The 20,209-nt window shown below is 39.5% G+C and overlaps 1 protein-coding gene across 1 annotated transcript in view; it reads right to left on the reverse strand.

Annotated features, from left to right (window-relative positions):
- plxna4 (plexin A4) overlaps positions 1 to 20,209 on the reverse strand; it is a 317,143-nt gene that overhangs the window by 125,029 nt on the left and 171,905 nt on the right. The window contains 1 exon segment of the mRNA XM_046872953.1: positions 7,859 to 7,959. Coding sequence (XP_046728909.1) covers positions 7,859 to 7,959 — 101 coding nt within the window.

The following is a 20,209-nucleotide window of genomic DNA, read 5'->3' on the forward strand; positions in this document are numbered from 1 at the left end:
TATAAAAGAGAGGAAGTTTTGTATTTTTGAACACCGCCACCCCCACCACCACCACCACCACCACCACCACCACCACCATTCCTTTTTCCTTTTGGTCTGAACACATCGATCGTAATCAGAAATGCTCGCCACGTCCTGCGTTATTGTCTGGAGCATGACGGTGCAGATTCCTGGCCCTGCAAGCGAGTGTCAGCACATGATTGCCATGACAGTCACATGCAGATCTCTCTCTCTCTCTCTCTCTCACTTTCTTTTTTCGTTAACATCGTTATCGATCCACTGCATTGTGGGTTTCATCAAGTCCTCGCATTCGCAAAAAAAAAAAAGAAAAAAAAAGAAACAGTAAGGCAGGGAAAATATCAGGGTTGAGTTATGATTTTCATTTTGTGTAATGCCTGTTGGATTACATGGCAGTAAAACAAATGAGAAGAGCAAAGGCGTTTGAAAGAAAGAAAGAAAGAAAGAAAGAAAGAAAGAAAGAAAGAAAGAAAAACCCTCACTGAATGAGAGTTTGGAAAGTAACCCGCTCAGGTCCGTAGTAAGTGAGATGATCATCATCTACATGCTTCAGTCATTCAATCCAATTACATCAGATCAATTGCTTTCTGCATACGCAATAAAAATCATGCTACGGTGTGACATCATGTGATAGTTTTTTTATTTGACAAAATCTATATTGATGATATAGTTATAAAAATATATATAATAAATACACTGATCAGTCATCACATCAAAACCTGGCTGTAATGTTCCTATTATCATTTTTATCACAAGACTTGTTACTTAATCACTTCAGTTTATGTGAAAAGACTCGAATGTGACTCTTAACACACTGAACTATTAATAGAATGATATTAATGAGTCAAACACTGATTATTATCTAATAAATGATCATGAACCCAAAACCTTCGTTTCAACAACTTTAAAGAAATCGTGTAAATGAGGTCACGTGTGTTGTTGGGAGTTCCAGTCTGAAGTTTCTCCATCATTTATTCCTCTTTAAATGTTCTGCTTGATGTTGAACTGATGCTGAACTGTATGTTGGTGATCAGTAGATACACCAGGCACCAAAAGTGTTTGTAGCTTGAATGAGGCCCTGGTGAACCACACCATGACCCGACGTCTCCTCTATTGATTAGTTTCAGTTTAAAAAAAGCTCCACTCTGCTTCAGCTTCCGTCACAGGATCAGTAACATGTTCTCAGTCCACACATTTGTACACATTTCTGAAAGCTCCCTTCCATATATAAATATCACCCTTAATGCATTTACTGCACAATTAAATACACGTGTGCACAATTAATCAAACTCTCAGAACCAATAACCATAAAACTCCTTGGCTAATTGTAGCTTTAAGATACATACAACATCTACATCCTTATAATATACGTCTTTTAAAGTTGAAGCTTTTTAAGCAGCACTGGAGATTCTCCTTACTAAACTCAGTTCAGGAGCTTTTCAGTACAATCACAGTAAACCTTTATGACATCACCTCAATTAAAGGTAACCAAATCTATTAGTGCTACAGGAGTTTATCTACAATCCAACTACACTAGTGAGCGTGTTATTGTTTTGTTGCTACACACATTATAATAAACTACATACTATAAATTATAATATTATGCAGCTAAAAGAAATGTTGCTCTATGTGTAAAAGCATAGCAGGCAACAGCATATACAGTAATTAACTTATTTCATGAAATGCATTAGTCTCCACTATCCTCATAATAAGATGAGTGATAGTAATAATAATAATAATAATGATAATTAGAGGAGAAATATACAGTATTGACATATTTTCTGTCATATAGAAAATTCCCGATCATCCAGTAACACCAAGTCCTGCCTCAAGTCACTGTGAGTCAAAATGGCGCCCTCATGTGTACAGGAGGCCAAGATGAAGCAAAAACATTTATTGAGTTGCCAGGTTTCTATCAGACACAATGAAGGTTCAATCTGAGGGAATGAGAAAGCAAACATGAGAGAGTAAAATAAGTAAAAGTAGGGAGTAAAAATCAAACACGGACGCAGAGGTATTAAAAAGTTTCAAGACTAGTTTTGTAACACAGCAACAGATGGCAGCACGAGTCTGCACGAACAATCACAGGGAGCACCAACCTTCATAAGTCAGCGTGCCAAAAGACATATTCTGACCACGTGCGTTACCATGTCTACTATTCTGACCACTGAGTTCTCCTCACACGTGAGATTCTCGCCGGAATACAACACAATCCCACTTCCGCATCCACCTTACTCACCTTCTCGAAGACGAGGATCTGGCTCAAAGGTCAAAAGATCCAGCACAAATCACTGAAGGAGCTTAACACACTTCGAAAAGAAGACTTCCAGGACACAGTCCAGAAGTGTCAGGAACGCTGGGAGCGCTGTATTGTTGTGCAAGGGAACTATTTTGAAGCTGATAGTGTGTAAACATGGATAAATAAAGTACTTTCTTGTAAACAGAGCCAGTCTCGAAACCTTTTGATACCACCTCCTATATGTAATACAAAAAGCAAAGGAACTTTGACTGAATGCATCTATCAAAACTGGGATCCCGGTTTCAGCTGTGGACAACAGTAGGCATGTGATCTGTGATTTCACTCCGGCTTGCATGACTTCACTCTATTACTCAATAAAGACCTGTTATGTCAAGGACCACTCATCTCCCAGAGGCTAACTGGCTAACGCTTTTGTCCTTTAAAACCGCTTTATTTCCCTCTTAAGGAAAAGACTGAAAGCAAACGAGAGAGAGAGAGAGACAAAAAGAGAAACAGCTCTGATAAATATCTGCCTCTGTGTGACAGCCTGCTCTGTAGCTGCCAATTAGCTCCTTTTCTCTTAAGTACCGCCAGGTCTTTAGAGCCACACTTCCTCAGTCCATTAGCATGGACAACATCCAGAAATCCCCTTCAATGACTTCTGTTTACATAATCAGCTTGTGTGAATTAAATCCAGAGGAGCGTGAAGGAAGGACGGTCCAAAAATTACAAGTTTAGGGGTTAAATTTAACCAGTAAACAGCAGGCAGGTCTTGTTTCAAATCCAGACTCATGAATAGCGGAGATGCCACAGATGATTTATGTGAGGAACATACCTCTGACCAAGCACAAGAAAGTGTGTGGAAGTGTGCCTTCATTTTGATAAGGTGAAGACATTACAGCACAGTGAAATTCTTTCTTTATATCCCAGTGATGTTAGGAAGCAGAGGTCAGAGCACAGGGTCAGGCATGATACGAAATTTGCATTCCGATGTACTCAAAAATATTGTAAGTTGAGCCTACAAACACATTGCGGTACATAATTTAGCAGAATAGAGCAATTGACACTACCTTACTGTATAAACTATACAGTATATATACGTTTGTGGAAGCTGGTGTGTGAATGAGTGGCGGTTGGTGAGAGAAGATCGGAGCATACGCTAAACTTAAAAATTTTTTTACAAGTTTGTCTTATCGCTATCGTCAATGACCGAATGACTGCAATTAATCATGTAGTGAACAATATATAAAATAAAGCCCTGATGCAAATGATGCAAGCTGAAGATTTTATATGTTGTGCGGCGGAGTTAGCATTTTCAAATGTTTGTAAATGTCAGCGTAGCCTGAGAGCGTTTTTCAGACTGAGCATCGACATTTTCCAATTTTCTCCGGAACGTGGACGAGTGAAAATGTACAGGAGTAAATACACTTATTGTAAAAGTATTTATTTTGAAATGAAGTACTTTTCCCTTCACATCACCAAGAGGTTAAAGGTTCATTTACATTTTACACTCACGGCGTTTGGCAAACGGCCTTATCCAGAGCGACTTAAATTCTCATTTGTCCATCTGAGCATGGGGTTTAGGGTCTTGCTCAGGGGCCCACGAGTGACAGTTTTTATTTGGCTGGGATTTGAGCTCACAACCTTTTCAAACCATAGACTAATGTTTTTTACCGCTAAGCTACAGTACCACCTGCACTAGTTCCTTACCAAGGTTCAGTTCCTGGGTAATGGTAGACTGGATTTACGTCTAATGTCATTCTACAAAAAAATAATATCTATAAATAGCCTGAAAGAAAGCTTTGCGTCTGTATTCGAACAGGGATCAAAGCTGTAAGTCGGTACTGTGGAGGAGGAGCATCTCGAGCTGTTGCGGGACGCGCAGCGGGCAGTGGAATGTTACCGAGAGGTCTTAGAGTCTCTGGAGGACCGGAACACAGACATGCTATTTAAGCTCCCAGTCTCACCTTTCTCTGCTAATGCACTGAACAACAAAAAGCCAGCGAGTGAAATGGAGAGAGAGTGAGAGAGAGAGAGAGAGAGAGAGAGAGAGAGAGAGAGAGAGAGAAAGAGAGAGTGAAAGAACAACTTTCCAAGTGTTCAAAGTGTCCCTGAACTTAGCCAAGCTGAGAGCCAAAAGCCCATTCCTGTGCCCACTAATGCTTTCATCTGTCCTATGAGAGCACCGAACAGCAATGACAGAATCAGCATCCTTCTCCCACTACATTCTCACATTCTCTTTTTCTCTCTCTCTCTCTCTCTCTTTCTCTCTCTCTCTCTCTCTCTCTCTCTCTCTCACTCTCTCTTTCTCTCTCTCTCATTATTTGTCTCTAACACCAGAAACCAGAACTCACTTACAGTATAACTGTAGCTGAAATCTAGCTGAAATGTTAGAAGTACTCAGAATGCCAGCACATTCAACATGAATCTTTCCAGAAATACACTAAATTGCCAAAAGTTTGCAGATGCCTGGTATCGTATGTGCTTTTTGATCACATTCCACATTTAGTGCCAATTTGCTCTTATAATTCCCTCCATTCTGCTATTTAGATGTTCCACTAAATTTTGTGGAGATTTGTACTCATTCAGCTATATGGTTGTTAGTAATGTAAGGTATTGATGTAGGTGAGGTGAGGAGGTGTTCACAACATTCACGTTCGATAGGGTTGAGATCAAGATCTTCCATTTCAACCACATGTTCATGATACTGGTTTTGTGAACAGGAGTATTATGCTGGAACAGGTTTGGGTCTCTTGGTTCAAATTAGGAGAACATTTAATGCTACAATTGTACGCAGAAATTTGTGCTAAACGTTTAAAGAAGAAATGTCAGGTGTCCCAATATTTGCGTCACTGTAGTGTAGGTCAGGGGTTGAGACGTAAGACAGATGCAGTTGAAGTGAAGAAGGATTTGTTTAAGGAGCAGGTGAGCATATACACTTTGTAAATCAAAAACACAAAACAAAACAATTAGAAAGAAACAGAAAAAGAACATTCACAATCCAATGCAACCCTGACCCTGAGGAACCCTTTTAATAGGTACTTCAGCTTTGTCTACCTGGTGAATTATAGAGTTTCTCTTTAGGAGAAGATTCCATTTAAAACCACTTTAAAAAGCCAGGAAGTCTCACCTATCAAAAAAAACAACAACCCAAAAGGAATTTTTTTCTCTAACCGTCAATATAGTGAACAGTAGTGGTGCAACGCATCACAAAACTCAAGGTTCGAATCACATTACGGTTTTGGAGTCAGGGATCAGACATTTTTTGCATCGGCAAAAAAAATGGGAGGAGACAAAAATAATGTGCTTTCCATTTATTATTTTAAAAAGTTATAGCAAGGAAATGCTCCCATACTTGCGGGAATGATGGGGGAGACACATGAACACTGCTCTGTGTAGTTGAAAAATGACTTAAAACGTAATATCGGCAGTAATAAAACATCCATTCTGCGATCGTAAAAAAAATTAAGACTAATCCTCAAGTAAAAAATATGAGCAATTAATCCATGGTCCACATGTGTGCTGGACCGTACGGATCACGGATCAACTGTACACCCCTAGTGTACAGTATGTCCCCAACCTTTGAACATTCAAGTTGCGAACTTTCACAGATGTGAACAAACCTTCGCAAATGCAAACTTTTATAGGTGACACCAAATAGCGCCCTCTGCTGCAAATGGTTGTACAGTAGTACAGCGCTCAATCAAAACCCCGGAAACAAGTGGAAAAGCAGTGGTGATATGAAGGGGACTGCTAAAAAGCACAAAACAATTGCCATGGAAACCAAAGTGATGACGATTGATCGATTGGTTCAAAGCAAAAGGGAAAAGTTCAAGTGAAAGTCAAAGTTTATAGGACTGTGGTGAGACCTGAGATATTGTATGGTTTAGATACAGTGACACTGAGTAAAAGACAGGAGGTGGAGCTGGACGTAGCGGAGGTTTTGTTGAGGTTTTCGTTGGGAGTGATGACGATGGACAGGATTAGAAATTATTTTATTAGAGGGACGGCTCATGTAGGACGTTTTGAGGACAAGGTGAGGGAGGTGAGATTGAGATCGTTTGCTCATGTGCAGAGGAGGGACATGGGGTATATCGGTAGAAGAATGCTGAAGACGGAGCCACCACAAAGGAGGAAAAGAGGAAGTCCAAGATGGAGGTTTATGGATGTGGTGAGGGAAGACATGTAGGTGGTGAAAAAGGCAGATGTGGAGGACAGGGGGGTATGGAGACGGATGATCCACTGTGGAGACCCCTAATGGGAGAAGCCGAAAAAGAAGAAGATTTGTGTCAAAGGTGTATAAACCTCACTTTGTTGGACTTACAACGTGCTCCCGGAACGTGACTTGTTTAAACCTCAGGAGCTGTATTTAGTCCCCTAACAGATTATTCATCTTAAATCTTAAATCTTGCATATTTTTTGAAGGTTTTGCCAACCTATCAGAACAGAATAAAAACCCCTAAAGAGGACTCAACACTCCTACAAACATCACCAAAGCTCAGAAACACACAAACCAGGAAACAGGACCTGAAATCGGATGTCGTTACACAAAATCAGGCAGCTTGATGCTGATTAATACTTTATTCCAAGCATCAAAACACAAGGTTTCAAATATACAAACAAATCGCAAGTATGAGTTATCAAAGCACATGACTGAGACCATGGGTGGAGACCAGAACATAGATAAACAAAGTACAGTATAAATCAACAAAAGGGTAAAATTCCAGACTAAACAGCATCTAAAAGCAAAAATAAACATATATTTAAGTGCAAATTAGATGCTCAGAGAACAGAAAATCATTTATTTGACTCATATATAGGCCTGACTAGACATCTAACAAAGCAAGCTAGTTGTACCTGCAACATTTCTGACCAATTAAAACTGAATTAAAAAAAAATTCAGTATTCTATCTCTATTTATCTGCTCTTATATATCTCTAGTTTTTCCACTAAACTTTCCATCCTTCAGCTTCTCCATCCTGGTTTTGTTCTCAACTCTTAACATTTTTACCTTCCCAGATGTGCCTGCTTCTCCTCAGTGTTTGTGCTAATGTGTGTGTGTGTGTGTGTGTGTGTGTACATGTGTGTGAGTGTGTAAGGAAGGTTTTTAGTAAAAAAAATAATAAAAAAAAATAACAGTGTTTATTGGCATGGAGATTTGAGAATGCTGCAGATCCCCCTGAAGACACACATATCCACACACACAAAACACACATGGAGACACATACACACCTCCAGGGTCTTCACAAGATGATGAGAATCCAATTCAATTTATGGTGAAGTGGGAAATGTGCCAGACCCCCTGAGGGGCCCTGCGCATCTAACTCATCTTGCTGTGATGAGGAAAGGGACAATCTGATGTGTATGTGTGTGTTTGTGTGTGTGTATGTATGTGTGTGTTTCATTTCCTCATACAGACTTGAATCAACTCTCTGACATTGTGTGTTATTCCACACTATAACATTAGTGTCTATGTAGCAGTGGTTATTATAGGTTAAAGACATGGGCTTTTTACTGCATATTGAAATTTGTAATACATATCGTTTTGCTTTAATGCTAGCTGAATGAACGAGGTCCTGAACAGGAAGTCGGAGTACTTACATACTGTGCAGCACACACCAGCCGCAGTGAGGATCCCCGGAGCCCAGACATTCATTGCAGGATGAATACTGCTCGCAAGCCTCAACTGGAACACGAGTGAGCTGGAACGAGAGAGGAAAAAAGGATGGAGAGAAGCAGTTAGTGAAGTACAGCTACGATTGAAAAGTGGTAAACGGGTCTAATGGGTTTTGGGTGTATGGTTCTGTGTTTCTAAGGATGTTTACTAGAGAACCCAACAACAGAGTGGTTTTGCCAATAGGAAAACAGGGTTTGCTAAAAAAAAAAAAAACCCTGCAGAACCCATTTCATGAAGTCAAAACATTGTTATTTATTATTTACCATATAACATTCTTCAGCTCGTCTACCTGGAGAATCAATGTAGGTTCTATGTAGATTTCAAAAACAAAGAAAACATCCGAGGAACCCTAAAAGAACCCTTCCGTTTGACAATTTGGTTTAGAGAAACAAAGATATTTCATAGAATTCTTAAACCTAGAGCTTGTCTTCTTTGGTAAACCCTTGTGTGTTAGAATGTAAAAACCCCTTTAAGAAGTCATCTAAAGAACCATTACAGAACCCTAACAGACACCATGATAATTGAGAACCCTAAAGTATCTTTTGTCTTGATTATTCTTGTAGAACCCAACAAGAGAACATTTTCCAACCATAGAAACCACTGTATGAAATACAGAGCTCTTACTAATCCATTGAACCTCTGAGGTAACTTCAGGATTTCTTTATAAGTGTACATTGGAGTGTTGTATAAAACTTTAAATGGTTTCTAGACTTCATGATGTTTCATGTGAAACCCTTGACTACAGCATTTCCCCTTTCATTTAAACATTTTGAGTTAAAGCTCTTTAGAAAGCGCTAGGCTCTTAACCAACTGGAAAAATGACCCCTGATGAACCATTTTATCTTGTTAATTAAAACTTTAATCAGTTCTTTGGCTTGTCTTCCGAGTGAAAAACCATTAAAGAGTCTCGGTTTAGGAAGGCACCACCATTTAAAGTTCAGGAACCGCTTTCTGTTTTTGGCTTGTTTTTGGAGTATCAGTGGAGTTAGTAACTTTTTTCTTTATCTGACAAGGTTCCAAGTAGGAAGCTAAGAACTCAACCTTTCAAAGAGCCATTGAGGAGCCAAGTGTGTACTGTAGATCAAATAGTAGGAGGTGGTATCAAAAAGTTTAGAGACTAGTGCTATTCTGACCACTCGAACTGGTGCTATTTCGACCACATGCATTACCACGACTGCGATTTCATCATGGACAGCAATTTAGAACAAAGAGCAAATGTGGTTCTGCGTAAAACTGCGTAAAGACGTTTCACGCGACATACGTTTGACATATGGCGATGCTGCAACGAATCGTTCAAGGTGTTTTCAGGGGCACGTGCACTTTAAGTGAGGAAGAACATTACTGGAAGATGGCGAAAAATCAGGAAGACCTTCAAGGAGCTCAAAAAAAAGTGCCGAAAACATTCAGCAACTTGTGCATAATGATCGCCTGGAGAACAAAAAAACACAGTTTTGACACAGGGGCAAATCGCAGAAGGTTCTTGATACGCTTCATAAGGGGACTATTTTGGAGGTGATAGTGTGAAAACACCACCTCATGAAAAATAAATAAATGAAAATGAAGGAACACATGTCAAAGAATTGGAGATTTTTGCATACAGGTTAAAATAACAAGCAAGACCAAGTTCAATGCATGTCTCAGGGAAGCTGTTATACTGTGTCAGGATGACGATGCCCAGTCTTTCACACTTGTCAGAGTGGAAAAGTTTCTGGTGATGATGTGAAATGATGAGGATGAGACTTCACACATCATGTTCATGCAGGTTAAACTGCCATTATTCAGCCGAGTTCCTCTCCTTCTGGATTGGATTCAGCATGAGGAGTGAGAGAAAAGCCTGAAATATAGATGTAAAAACCCGAGAGGGACAGGGCCCTGTGTCATCGTTGTCTCCAGGGCGAAAGTTTAAAGCCCTGGGCTTCCTTCTACCTTTTGATTAATAACCCGTCAGCGGTCAATGACTGTTGTCAGTCACCTGTCAGCCTGCAAGCAAAAGACTCAGCACAAGAGATTTCCTGTCTGCTACTTAGAACTGAAGCCGAGAGACACACAGTTCCCCGCAGTGCTCCGTAATCTCGAGTGGCTTTGCATAGTTTTGCATCTGTCAGCTCAAGATTTAACCGATTTTGCTAATCACAAGTAGCTGCAATGAATGTCCTCGTGTCGAAAACATTGCCCTTGACCTGCCTGCCTCAGGCAATGTCCACACTAATAAGTTTTTGTTTGAAAATGCATATTTTGCTCTCCGTTTTGGCCTTCTGTCCACACCGAGAGAGCGCTTTAAGTCAGTGGAAAACGTAGCTTTTCGAAAACGTTTTCCAAAGTGTATACATTTGAAAAAAACTGTTTTCGCGTCGCAGTGCAGTCTGTGAAAATGGAGGCTTTCGCAAACGAAATTTTGTTTTCATTTTATTTAAAATGATTGCATTATTATTTAAAAAAAAATAAATGCTTATGTGCAGTACAGGGCTGTAAGCATTTTCAGACGTTGTGGACTCAGCGGAAACAGCGTTTTCAAATTTATCCGGTTTAGTGTGGACGTGGTCTCATATGCATTCACAGAAATTCAGTCTTGTCTTCGACAAAGCATTAACCGTTCATCATCATCATCACCAATTTGCTTCCATCCACTCATCTTGGCTGCTTGGTGTGATCTACAATGTTGTGCCAAATCATTGCTGTATCATTCAACAATGAGAACCAAGCAACGTAAAAATATGGAGATATTTACATTTATAGCATTTGGCAGATGCCCTTACATTACCTCATACTTACATTTACCTCATTTATACAGTTGAGCAGATATGGGGTTAAGGGCCTTGCTCAGGGGCCAATGAGTGGCAGTTTGGTGTGATTGGGATTTGAATTCATGACCTTCGGATGTACCGAATTACCACCTCCCTTTTACATAAACTCAGCTGGAGATCATGTGACTAATAATCAGATGCAATTTACTGATCCACTAATACTACAGTACTACCCTCTGCCAGGGTCTTTCCATGAACCACTTAAAGCTGCTTAACCTATAACTGGAGACTCCTTCTATCATCTTGTTGTTGACATGGCTTCATCGTGCCAACAAATGATTCCGTTTATAATAATTATGATTATCGCAGCACAATTTTATTCATTTATGTGAACCATGGAGATAATGTGGATCTGTGAAATATGCTGTTACTACAGAAACGGGAACACATTAGACCGAGCTTGTTAATACAAACCTCTGATTTGCAGCTGCATTACAGTCAGTGCTGATTGCTGATGTTCCAGAAAATAAGCAATCGGATTTAACCTGTTAGCCTTCGGCACAAATTTTAGGACTCCCAGCTGAAATGCCCTACCCAAATTTAAATGTTAACAGTTCATAATAAAAATGTGCTACATACACAATTTAGATATCTTTGGAAAGAAGACACTTTGAGCTTTACTGTCAATCAGCAAAGTTGATATTGTCTGAAAAGATATTAGGTTATAGATGATGAAGTGACATGAATATACATTTCCTGCATTGTACATTATTTTTATTTCAGATATAAATACATGAAATCAGTCCTGGAGCAATCCAGAAAAGTACTGGGTTGAAAGCCACATGTCTCATGAGTTTATATTTCAAATTTCATGAAGATTTTCATTGTTTGGAGCAAAAATGCTTTACAGCGTGTTGTTCACTGGAGCCTTATCTTTCCTAATAAACTGGGATTATCCGCAGTGAATGTGTTTGTGACTCGTTATTACAATAAATGTGTAAGTAGTGCATTTTTTAGGCATGTTGTTGTTGTGTACCGCTTACACAAATTCAGCAAAATACATTTGTTATATGTTTTCCATTGAAAAACAGTGATCTAAAATCGCTGCTTGAGGCTTAGACCTTTAGAATGATGTATAGTTAGTCATGGTTACTCTTTTCTCTTTTTATTTAATCTATTGCTAAACATTAACACCAAGAGAACAATGGCTATCGGTTGCGCTGACGCAACGACTAAGAGATTCAAAAAGAAGGAATTGTTGTATAAAAGTTAACAATGTAATGCATAGATTTAAAAAAAGTGTGCATCGAATACAAGTTGGCATTTGTATCATGATGCATTGTTTTTAAAATATTTGCACCAGTAAAAACGATTTATTTATGTATCATTATTAGCATATGTGCTATACTTTTATTATTTAGAAAGTGACCAAAATCTGTGACCAATATTTAAAACGCAGATTGAATTCTCCTCTGTTTCTAAAAGCTCGTTCCTCTCAGCACTATTCCTGCTACATGAATATGACATAACACAACACAAAAAGACGTGTGAGAGTCATAGAGAATATGGATTATCATGGCAGAGGTAGAGCTGCATCTTCCTGATAACAGAACGGAAAAAAAAAGGCTGGTTTTCTTTAATCTTTTTTCTTTAACTTTTTTGCCGAACAAAGGTGTGTTTGTGAAAGGGCCATGTTTTAAAAGTCAGAAGGAACTCAAGTAAATTGACGATTTGTTGTCTGTCTGAACCAAAGAAATAAAAGCAAACTATCTGTACCCTACTGAATTGCACAGTATAATTTTTTTCCATTGCATTGTGTTGAATAAAATCTAAATCGGATGGCACTGCATCGTAATGTGGTGAATCATATCGTACTGCATCGGTAGCTGCTTCATATGTATCGTATCGCTGGCTATGCATCGAAATGTGAATCAGTTATAGGGATGCAAATCCCTTATATAAAGCGATATTGTTTAATATCCTTCACATTTATATTATATGCGATCATGACATAGAAGGCTAAACTTAGTAAAGCGCTCTTATGCAGGTATAATCCTAAAAACAGGTTCTATCTTCAAGAAGCATTTTTCCTATTTCCTGTTTTTCCATTTCCGTGTTTCCCCTACAGTCTGATGAGTATCATCTCTGAAGCCAATCTCTCCTCACACCATTTTCCAGGCTGTAAAGCTGCATTTTCGGCCAAACACAGGCAGATGATTCAGGATCTGCGCACACACACACACACACACACACACACACACACACACACACACACACACACACACACGCACACACTATATCCTTTTATCTCTCCCTCTTCTTTTTCCTGAAAGTGTTTAGAAGACTCCAATAAAGCCAAAGACTGATGACAAAAGAGCATCATGGATGACACATGAACTTAATCCATCAGTGTCCTGCTTGGATGTTTCTACCCTGCTGGAGATGATTCTCTCTCTTTCACACACACATGCACACACTTTTTTTCTCCCTTCATCTACGTGTCACTCTCTCTCTCTCTCTCTCTCTCTCTCTCTCTCTCTCTCTCTCTCTTTCTCTCTCAGGTACAACATCTTCTTTATTCCGACATCAAAAGCGTAATCAGAGTCACATCCCATAGCCGTGTCAGTCTGCTTGCCACAGGGAGATGAACCGGTGTAATATGAGCTATTATTTACTCTTCTTCTCCATTTATCTCTCCGCCTAGATCACAGCCTGCTCGTATACATCTCCTCTATAAAGCACAACTACCCTCATCTGATCCGGCATGCTAACTCGCAGCACAACGACAGGCCCGCGATAGCCGCGGTGCTAATTTTAAACCTGGCAGCCTGAAGAAAACCTTAGCTAGTGTTCCAGTCTTCTTCACACTTCTGCATCCGTAGGCTCAGAGTGCGAAGTAACTCATGTCACAACAGTATATTTAGTTTCCCCTCGCTGTTTTGCTTCGCTTACAAAACAAGATACAGAGGATTATAAGACTGTTCAGCCCTTCAGCTCATGATATGCTAACTGGAAACGATGTCCTCCTGCCATCCCAAAAGATCAGAATCTCCATCAAATGACTTAATTCACCTTTTTTTTGCTGTTATATCTTATATCTTCATTTTATTTTCTTTGGAAAAAGCAGCCAAATCTGTTCAAATGGCCCACAAGATGAAATAAATGAATGCTAGTAATCCCTAGCTAATAAACCCACTCCACTAGCTGGCTGCAAACTAGCTTGGAATTGTCACAGAAAATGTTATAGCTTGATTTCAACAACTTAGTATCAAATATATATAAATATTTAGTATTTCATTCTGAAAAAAACAGTCACACTTGATACTATACATTTTTTCACTTAGAATGCCTAAAGCTAGCTAGCTAACTACCTAGCTGCTAGTTCATAAGCCTGAAATGAAATGTGTAGGATTTCAGTATTTTATGTTATGTCTTAAAATCCTCTTTATTTTATGTTTTTTTTTTAAGCAAACTATGGTTACTCTTTTCTTTCACGATTATAAACGTGGAAGGACTAATCCCCGGCTGCCGACCAGGTTGCCTCTCTGTGGTCTGTAATTTCCTATTTAATGATGTGTTTGTAATTTTCAATCCACTTTGCTTTATTATAACGCCCTCCCCGCTGAGGAACACGATACCGAAGTCAAACGTGGCTCATGCGCTAATGAACAGCTCTGAGGTTAAAAAAGGTGTTTCTATGGGAACGTTTTAATTAAAATTTGCTAAAGAGTAATGGCTATGCCTGCATCTGTCCAAAAAAAAGCTCATATGCGCAGGTCTGCTTTGGACGTTTATCTCAAAAAGTCAACTCGAAGAGCTGACTCATTGGAGAAGTACACATCTTTTTCTCTCTCTCTCTCTCTCTCTCTCTCTCTCTCTCTCTCTCTCTCTCACACACACACACACACACACACACACACACACACACACACACATGGGCCATATTTAGCTAGGTTAGCAGGAAGCATAGTGTTCGCTCAGTCCCTGCAGGCTCCAGATGGAAAATGCAATTATTTGTACGGTGAAGCAGCTTCTCTGCACGTTAAGTGGATTTGTGTTCAGCCTGTGATGCTGTGGACCCAGCAGCAACACACACACACACACATACACACACACACACACACACACACACACACACACACACACACACACACACACACACACACAAACGCCTTCAGTTAATTCTTTATCATCCAGCCTACAGGCTCCATGTGTCACTACCGCCCAACATCACACACACACACACACACACACACACACACACACACACACACACACACACACACACACGCTGGTTCTAATCAATACAATCACATCCGGTCCATCTTTATACCATTTGCATAAATGTGACCACAACATGAAGGAAAAAACATGAAACCTATATGGATACAAAAATATATATAAATTTTTTTTTTTTATATTCTTTAAATCACATCACGTACAAACGTGCCAGTTGTTCCAAAACTTTCGACAAACACACACAGTGTATTGTGTATTACTTTGTTTGGCGTATCGGTACGGATTCCTGCTTCTATTTTACGTTTAAATAATTTTAAGGTATTATTATTATTATTTCCCACTGCACTGATTGGAGTGTGTGTTATGTTGCTGCATCAGCACATCATGGTGCTTCACTTCACCAATTCCTAAAATGTATGTTACAAATCAAACGCACTGCCTCTTCACCCATCCTTGTATCTTCCCGTCTTTTTTCTTAGTGAACGACTAGCAAATCGCTGACCAGTGAAAAAAAAAACACAGAAATAAAACCGCTTTCATAAACATGGCGGATTATAGAGCGCGATGGCTGTGTGATTGCTGCTGAACCCGAGTCCATAACTGAAATTAAAGGTCGCCGTCATCGAAGGGTTTCGCTGATGAGGTGCCAGATGGCGTGTCTCGGATCTGCAGGAGAAGCTAGCGACTCTTCCCTGAGGGCCGACATAAAGCAAAGTGTTGGTAATTGCGCCGGTGTGTTACACGCTCTCAGTCATTTACACTTAAACTCCCTGAAACGAGACACGAGGCACAGCGAGGCGATGATACAAAACGACGGAGAGACGTAGTGTGATGGAAATAGAGCAATATGAATTTCATTTTGATCATCTTCCAGATCCTTCAGAATGACACATAAGCCTTGCAGAAGAACAAAATCTCTCCATTTTTCTTCCCACAGTCTCAGACAAGTGTTTTTCTTTTAGGTCCCAGGTTTAGGTCGTTTGCCTCGTCTCGTCTCGTCTCATCTCATCTCGCCGCCGACCCGAGCCGCATCCCCAGCATACCCCGCATACCCCGCATAATAGAATTTTCACTTGAAATGCTAACACGGTTAACAATGAAACTCAGGTCGACTGTAAAATGCTAAACGCTCCCCATTGGCTTTCACTTGTAATTTCCGATGGAAAACAGGCTTTTAACCTTTTCCCGAAATGGTTTCTAACAAGCCAAAAAACAACAACAAAAACCCAAGACAACAACTAATATAATAATAAATATATAATAATACAAATAATAATAACAATAGAGATGTGTAATTGCACTCAGCAAACAGATTATTCCTCTTCTCTACAAACAGGCATCACATTTAATTGTTTAAATTCGCTTCATTATCCTTTTCCTACTGCACTTCTACTCTACCGGAACATTCAGAACTGGAAATTCATCCACCTGTATTGTATTTGGTATTAACAGGAATGAACAGTACTCAAAGAGGTACTGATCTATTTATCTATTGTATGTCATGGCATGGTATAGGCATGGTGTGGTATGTCATGGTAATGGTAGTGTATGGTAATGGTATGGTATGGTTTAGTATGGTATGGTATGGTATATTATGGTATGGTATGGTATGGTATGGTATGGTATGGTATGGTATGGTATGGTATGGTATGGTATATTATGGTATGGTATGGTTTGGTAGCGTATAGTATGGTATGGTATGGTATGGTATTTTATGATATAGTAATGCATTTTTTGGCATGGTATGGGCATGGTCTGGTATTGTATGGCACAGTATGGTATCAGATCGTATGGTCTGATATGGAATGCCATGGTATCTTATATTGTGTGGTATGGTATGGTATGATTTGGAATAGCATATTATGGTATGGTATGGCACAGTATGCTATGGTATAGTATGGTATGGTATGGTATGGTATGGTATGGTATGGTATGGTATGGTAGGTAGGGTACAGTATGGTATAGTATGGTATGGTATGGTATGGTATGGTATGGTATGGTATGGTATGGTAGGGTACAGTATGGTATGGTATGGTATGGTATTGTAGGGTACAGTATGGTATGGTATGGTATGGTATGGTATGGTATATATGGTATGGTATGGTACAGTATGGTATGGTATGGTATGGTATGGTATGGTATGGTATGGTAGGGTAGGTAGGGTATGATATGGTATGGTATGGTAGTATGGTATGGTATGGTATGGTAGGGTAGGGTAGGGTATGATATGGTATGGTATGGTATGGTATGGTAGAGTAGGGTATGGTATGGTATGGTATGGTATGGTAGGGTACAGTATGGTATGGTATGGTATGGTATGGTATAGTATGGTAGGGTACAGTATGGAATGGTATGGTATGGTATGGTAGGATAGGGTAGGGTACAGTATGGTATGGTATGGTATGGTATGGTATGGTAGGGTACAGTATGGTATGGTATGGTATGGTAGGGTAGGGTACAGTATGGTATGGTATGGTATAGTATAGTATGGTATGGTATGGTATGGTATGGTAGGGTACAGTATGGTATGGTATGGTATAGGTATGGTATGGTATGGTATGGTATAGTAGGGTACAGTATGGTATGGTAGGTATGGTATGGTATGGTATGGTATGGTATAATATGGTATGGTATGGTATGGTATGGTATAGTATGGTAGGGTAGTACAGTATGGTATGGTATAATATGGTATGGTACGGTATGGTATGGTATGGTATGGTATGGTATGGTATATTATGGCATGGTATGGTATGGTACAGTATAGTATGGTATGGTATGGTAGGGTATGGTTTGGTATGGTAGGGTAGGTACAGTATGGTATGGTATGGTATGGTATGGTATGGTATGGTATGGTATATGGTATGGTATAGTATGGTATGGTATGGTATGGTATGGTACAGTATAGTATGGTATGGTTTGGTATGGTAGGGTAGGGTACAGTATGGTATGGTATGGTATGGTATGGTATGGTATGGTATGGTATGGTACGGTAAGGTAAGGTAAGGTATATTATGGCATGGTATGGTATGGTACAGTATAGTATGGTATGGTATATTATGATATAGTAATTAATTTCATGGCATGGTATGGGCATGGTCTGGTTTATGTATGGCACAGTATGGTATCATATCGTATGGTCTGTTCTCTTATGGTATGATCTTATATTGTGTGGTATGGTATGATTTGGAATGGCAAATTATGGTATGGTATGGTATGGTATGGTATGGTATGGTATGGTATGGTATGGTATGGTATAGCAAGGTATTATATTGTATGATATGGTTTAGAATCGCAAGGTATGGTTTGGAAAAGTTTGGTATGTTGAATTTCATTTTTTCATATGGTATAATAGTGTATATTATCATAAAGCATGGTATGATATGGCATGGCATATCTTATGGTCTGAGGTGATATTTAATTGTTTCGAGACTATTTGTGCCCACAGATGGCAGCACAAGGCTGCATGCACAGTCACAGGAAGCACCGACCTTCATAAGTCAGTGTACCAAAAGACATCATCCTGTGTACATCGGGAGCTGTGCAACTGGTGCTATTCCGAAAACGTGCACTACCACACCTGAAATGACATGGTCCCTTTTTCTGCACCCACCCTACATGCCAGATTTAGATTCTGCAGAATTTTCTTTCTTGCCAAAGATGAAGATCCAGCTCAAAGGTCACCGTTTTGACACCACTGCAGAGATCCAGGATAAATTGCAGAAGTTGCTTGACATGCTTCAAAAGAAGACTTCCAGGACACATTCCAGAAGTGTCTCATATGTTATCTTTATACTGTAGTATGGTATGGTATAGCATGGTATCGTTGGGTATTATGTGGTGTGGTATTGTTTGGTGTGGTACGGTATCATCTGGTATTATTTGGTATTGTAAAGTACGGTAATAGAGACAGGACTCAGGACAATCTTAAATTCACCCCACTCGAATCGAATGAACCTCAGTGTGTTTAGAGTCCAGGACTGCTGTTGTACTTTCTCACTCCTGCTGTGTGGGGACTGTGGAAATCAGCTGGGCCTCGACACACACTGCCGTGTCCAACTCTTCACTACCAATCCGGCTAATGACACACAACTGCTCGCTTCACTGCACCCTACTGCCACTGTCATCGTATCGACCCGCTGGTCTGTACCTTCCTCCTCTTACATACTCTTTCTCTCTCTTTCTCTTCTTTTTTCTCTCACCTCTGTAGTCTTCTCCGAACTCGGCCATGGAGGTTGAAGCCGCAGGGGGGCATCAATGGAGTGCTCGTGTTTTTTCTCTGTCTTTTTCCCGAACGAAAGATGCTGGATATGTGATTGTGTGTTATAAATTAGTTCAAAAGAGAGCTATTATGTGGAGAAAAAAGGGCAAAATAACTACACTGAGGTATGAGAAAGGCCCCTTTAGGCAAGTCAGGAAATCCACAGGATCATTTTCTACTCAACTAAGGCCAAACTCTACAAACTACAAATTATTTGGAAATATTTTATACCAATACTAAGAATGCATCACTACAAAACGATGACACAACACATTCATTTAACAAATGCTGTCTATTAAACACAAACATATATGGAATAACAAATATAATGTACTTATTCCCTTAAATATGAAAATAAAAATGATTTTAATGATTAGTGCAGAGTTATTTTTGATCCCTGTTTCTAAAAATATCTCTAAAGTAATTTATTTCTTCTTAAAATGTAACATAATTAAACCCAACATCATCAATTATACTTTACATTTGTGTAATTATTGGTTATCATGGTTTGAAGTAGAAACTTTGAGCCTATATAGAACCCTATTCAGCTTTGGGATAAATTGTACATCAGTACCTTTACATTTATAGCATTTAGCAGAGCAACTTAAATTTATTTCATTCTTACAACTGAGCAGCTATAGGGTTAAGGGCCTTGCTCGGGGGCCAAGGAGGGGCTGCTTGGTGTGGCTGGGATTTAAACTCACAACCTTCAGATCCAAAGGCCTTCGTTGTTCACAAAACGTTGTCCAAATAGTATATAGATGTAGTTAAATTAGGGGAACACGTGGCCATTATTAGAGTGACATTCTGTGTGTGTGTGTGTGTGTGTGTGTGTGTGTGTGTGTGTGTGTGTGTGTGTGTGTGTGTGTGTGTGCGTGTGTGTGTGTGGAGAGTCAAGAGCCCGTGAGAGCATTAACCGCAAAATATAGCCTGGAGAATTTTACCATTTTGCTGCTAATCGTCCCTAATTAGTAAATATGGATACCCGATAGCTGAAGCACTCAGTCACAGAGATTCAGAGAAAGAGAGTGAAA

The sequence above is a fragment of the Silurus meridionalis genome, chromosome 18, assembly GCF_014805685.1.
Source record: "Silurus meridionalis isolate SWU-2019-XX chromosome 18, ASM1480568v1, whole genome shotgun sequence".
Taxonomy (NCBI): domain Eukaryota; kingdom Metazoa; phylum Chordata; class Actinopteri; order Siluriformes; family Siluridae; genus Silurus; species Silurus meridionalis.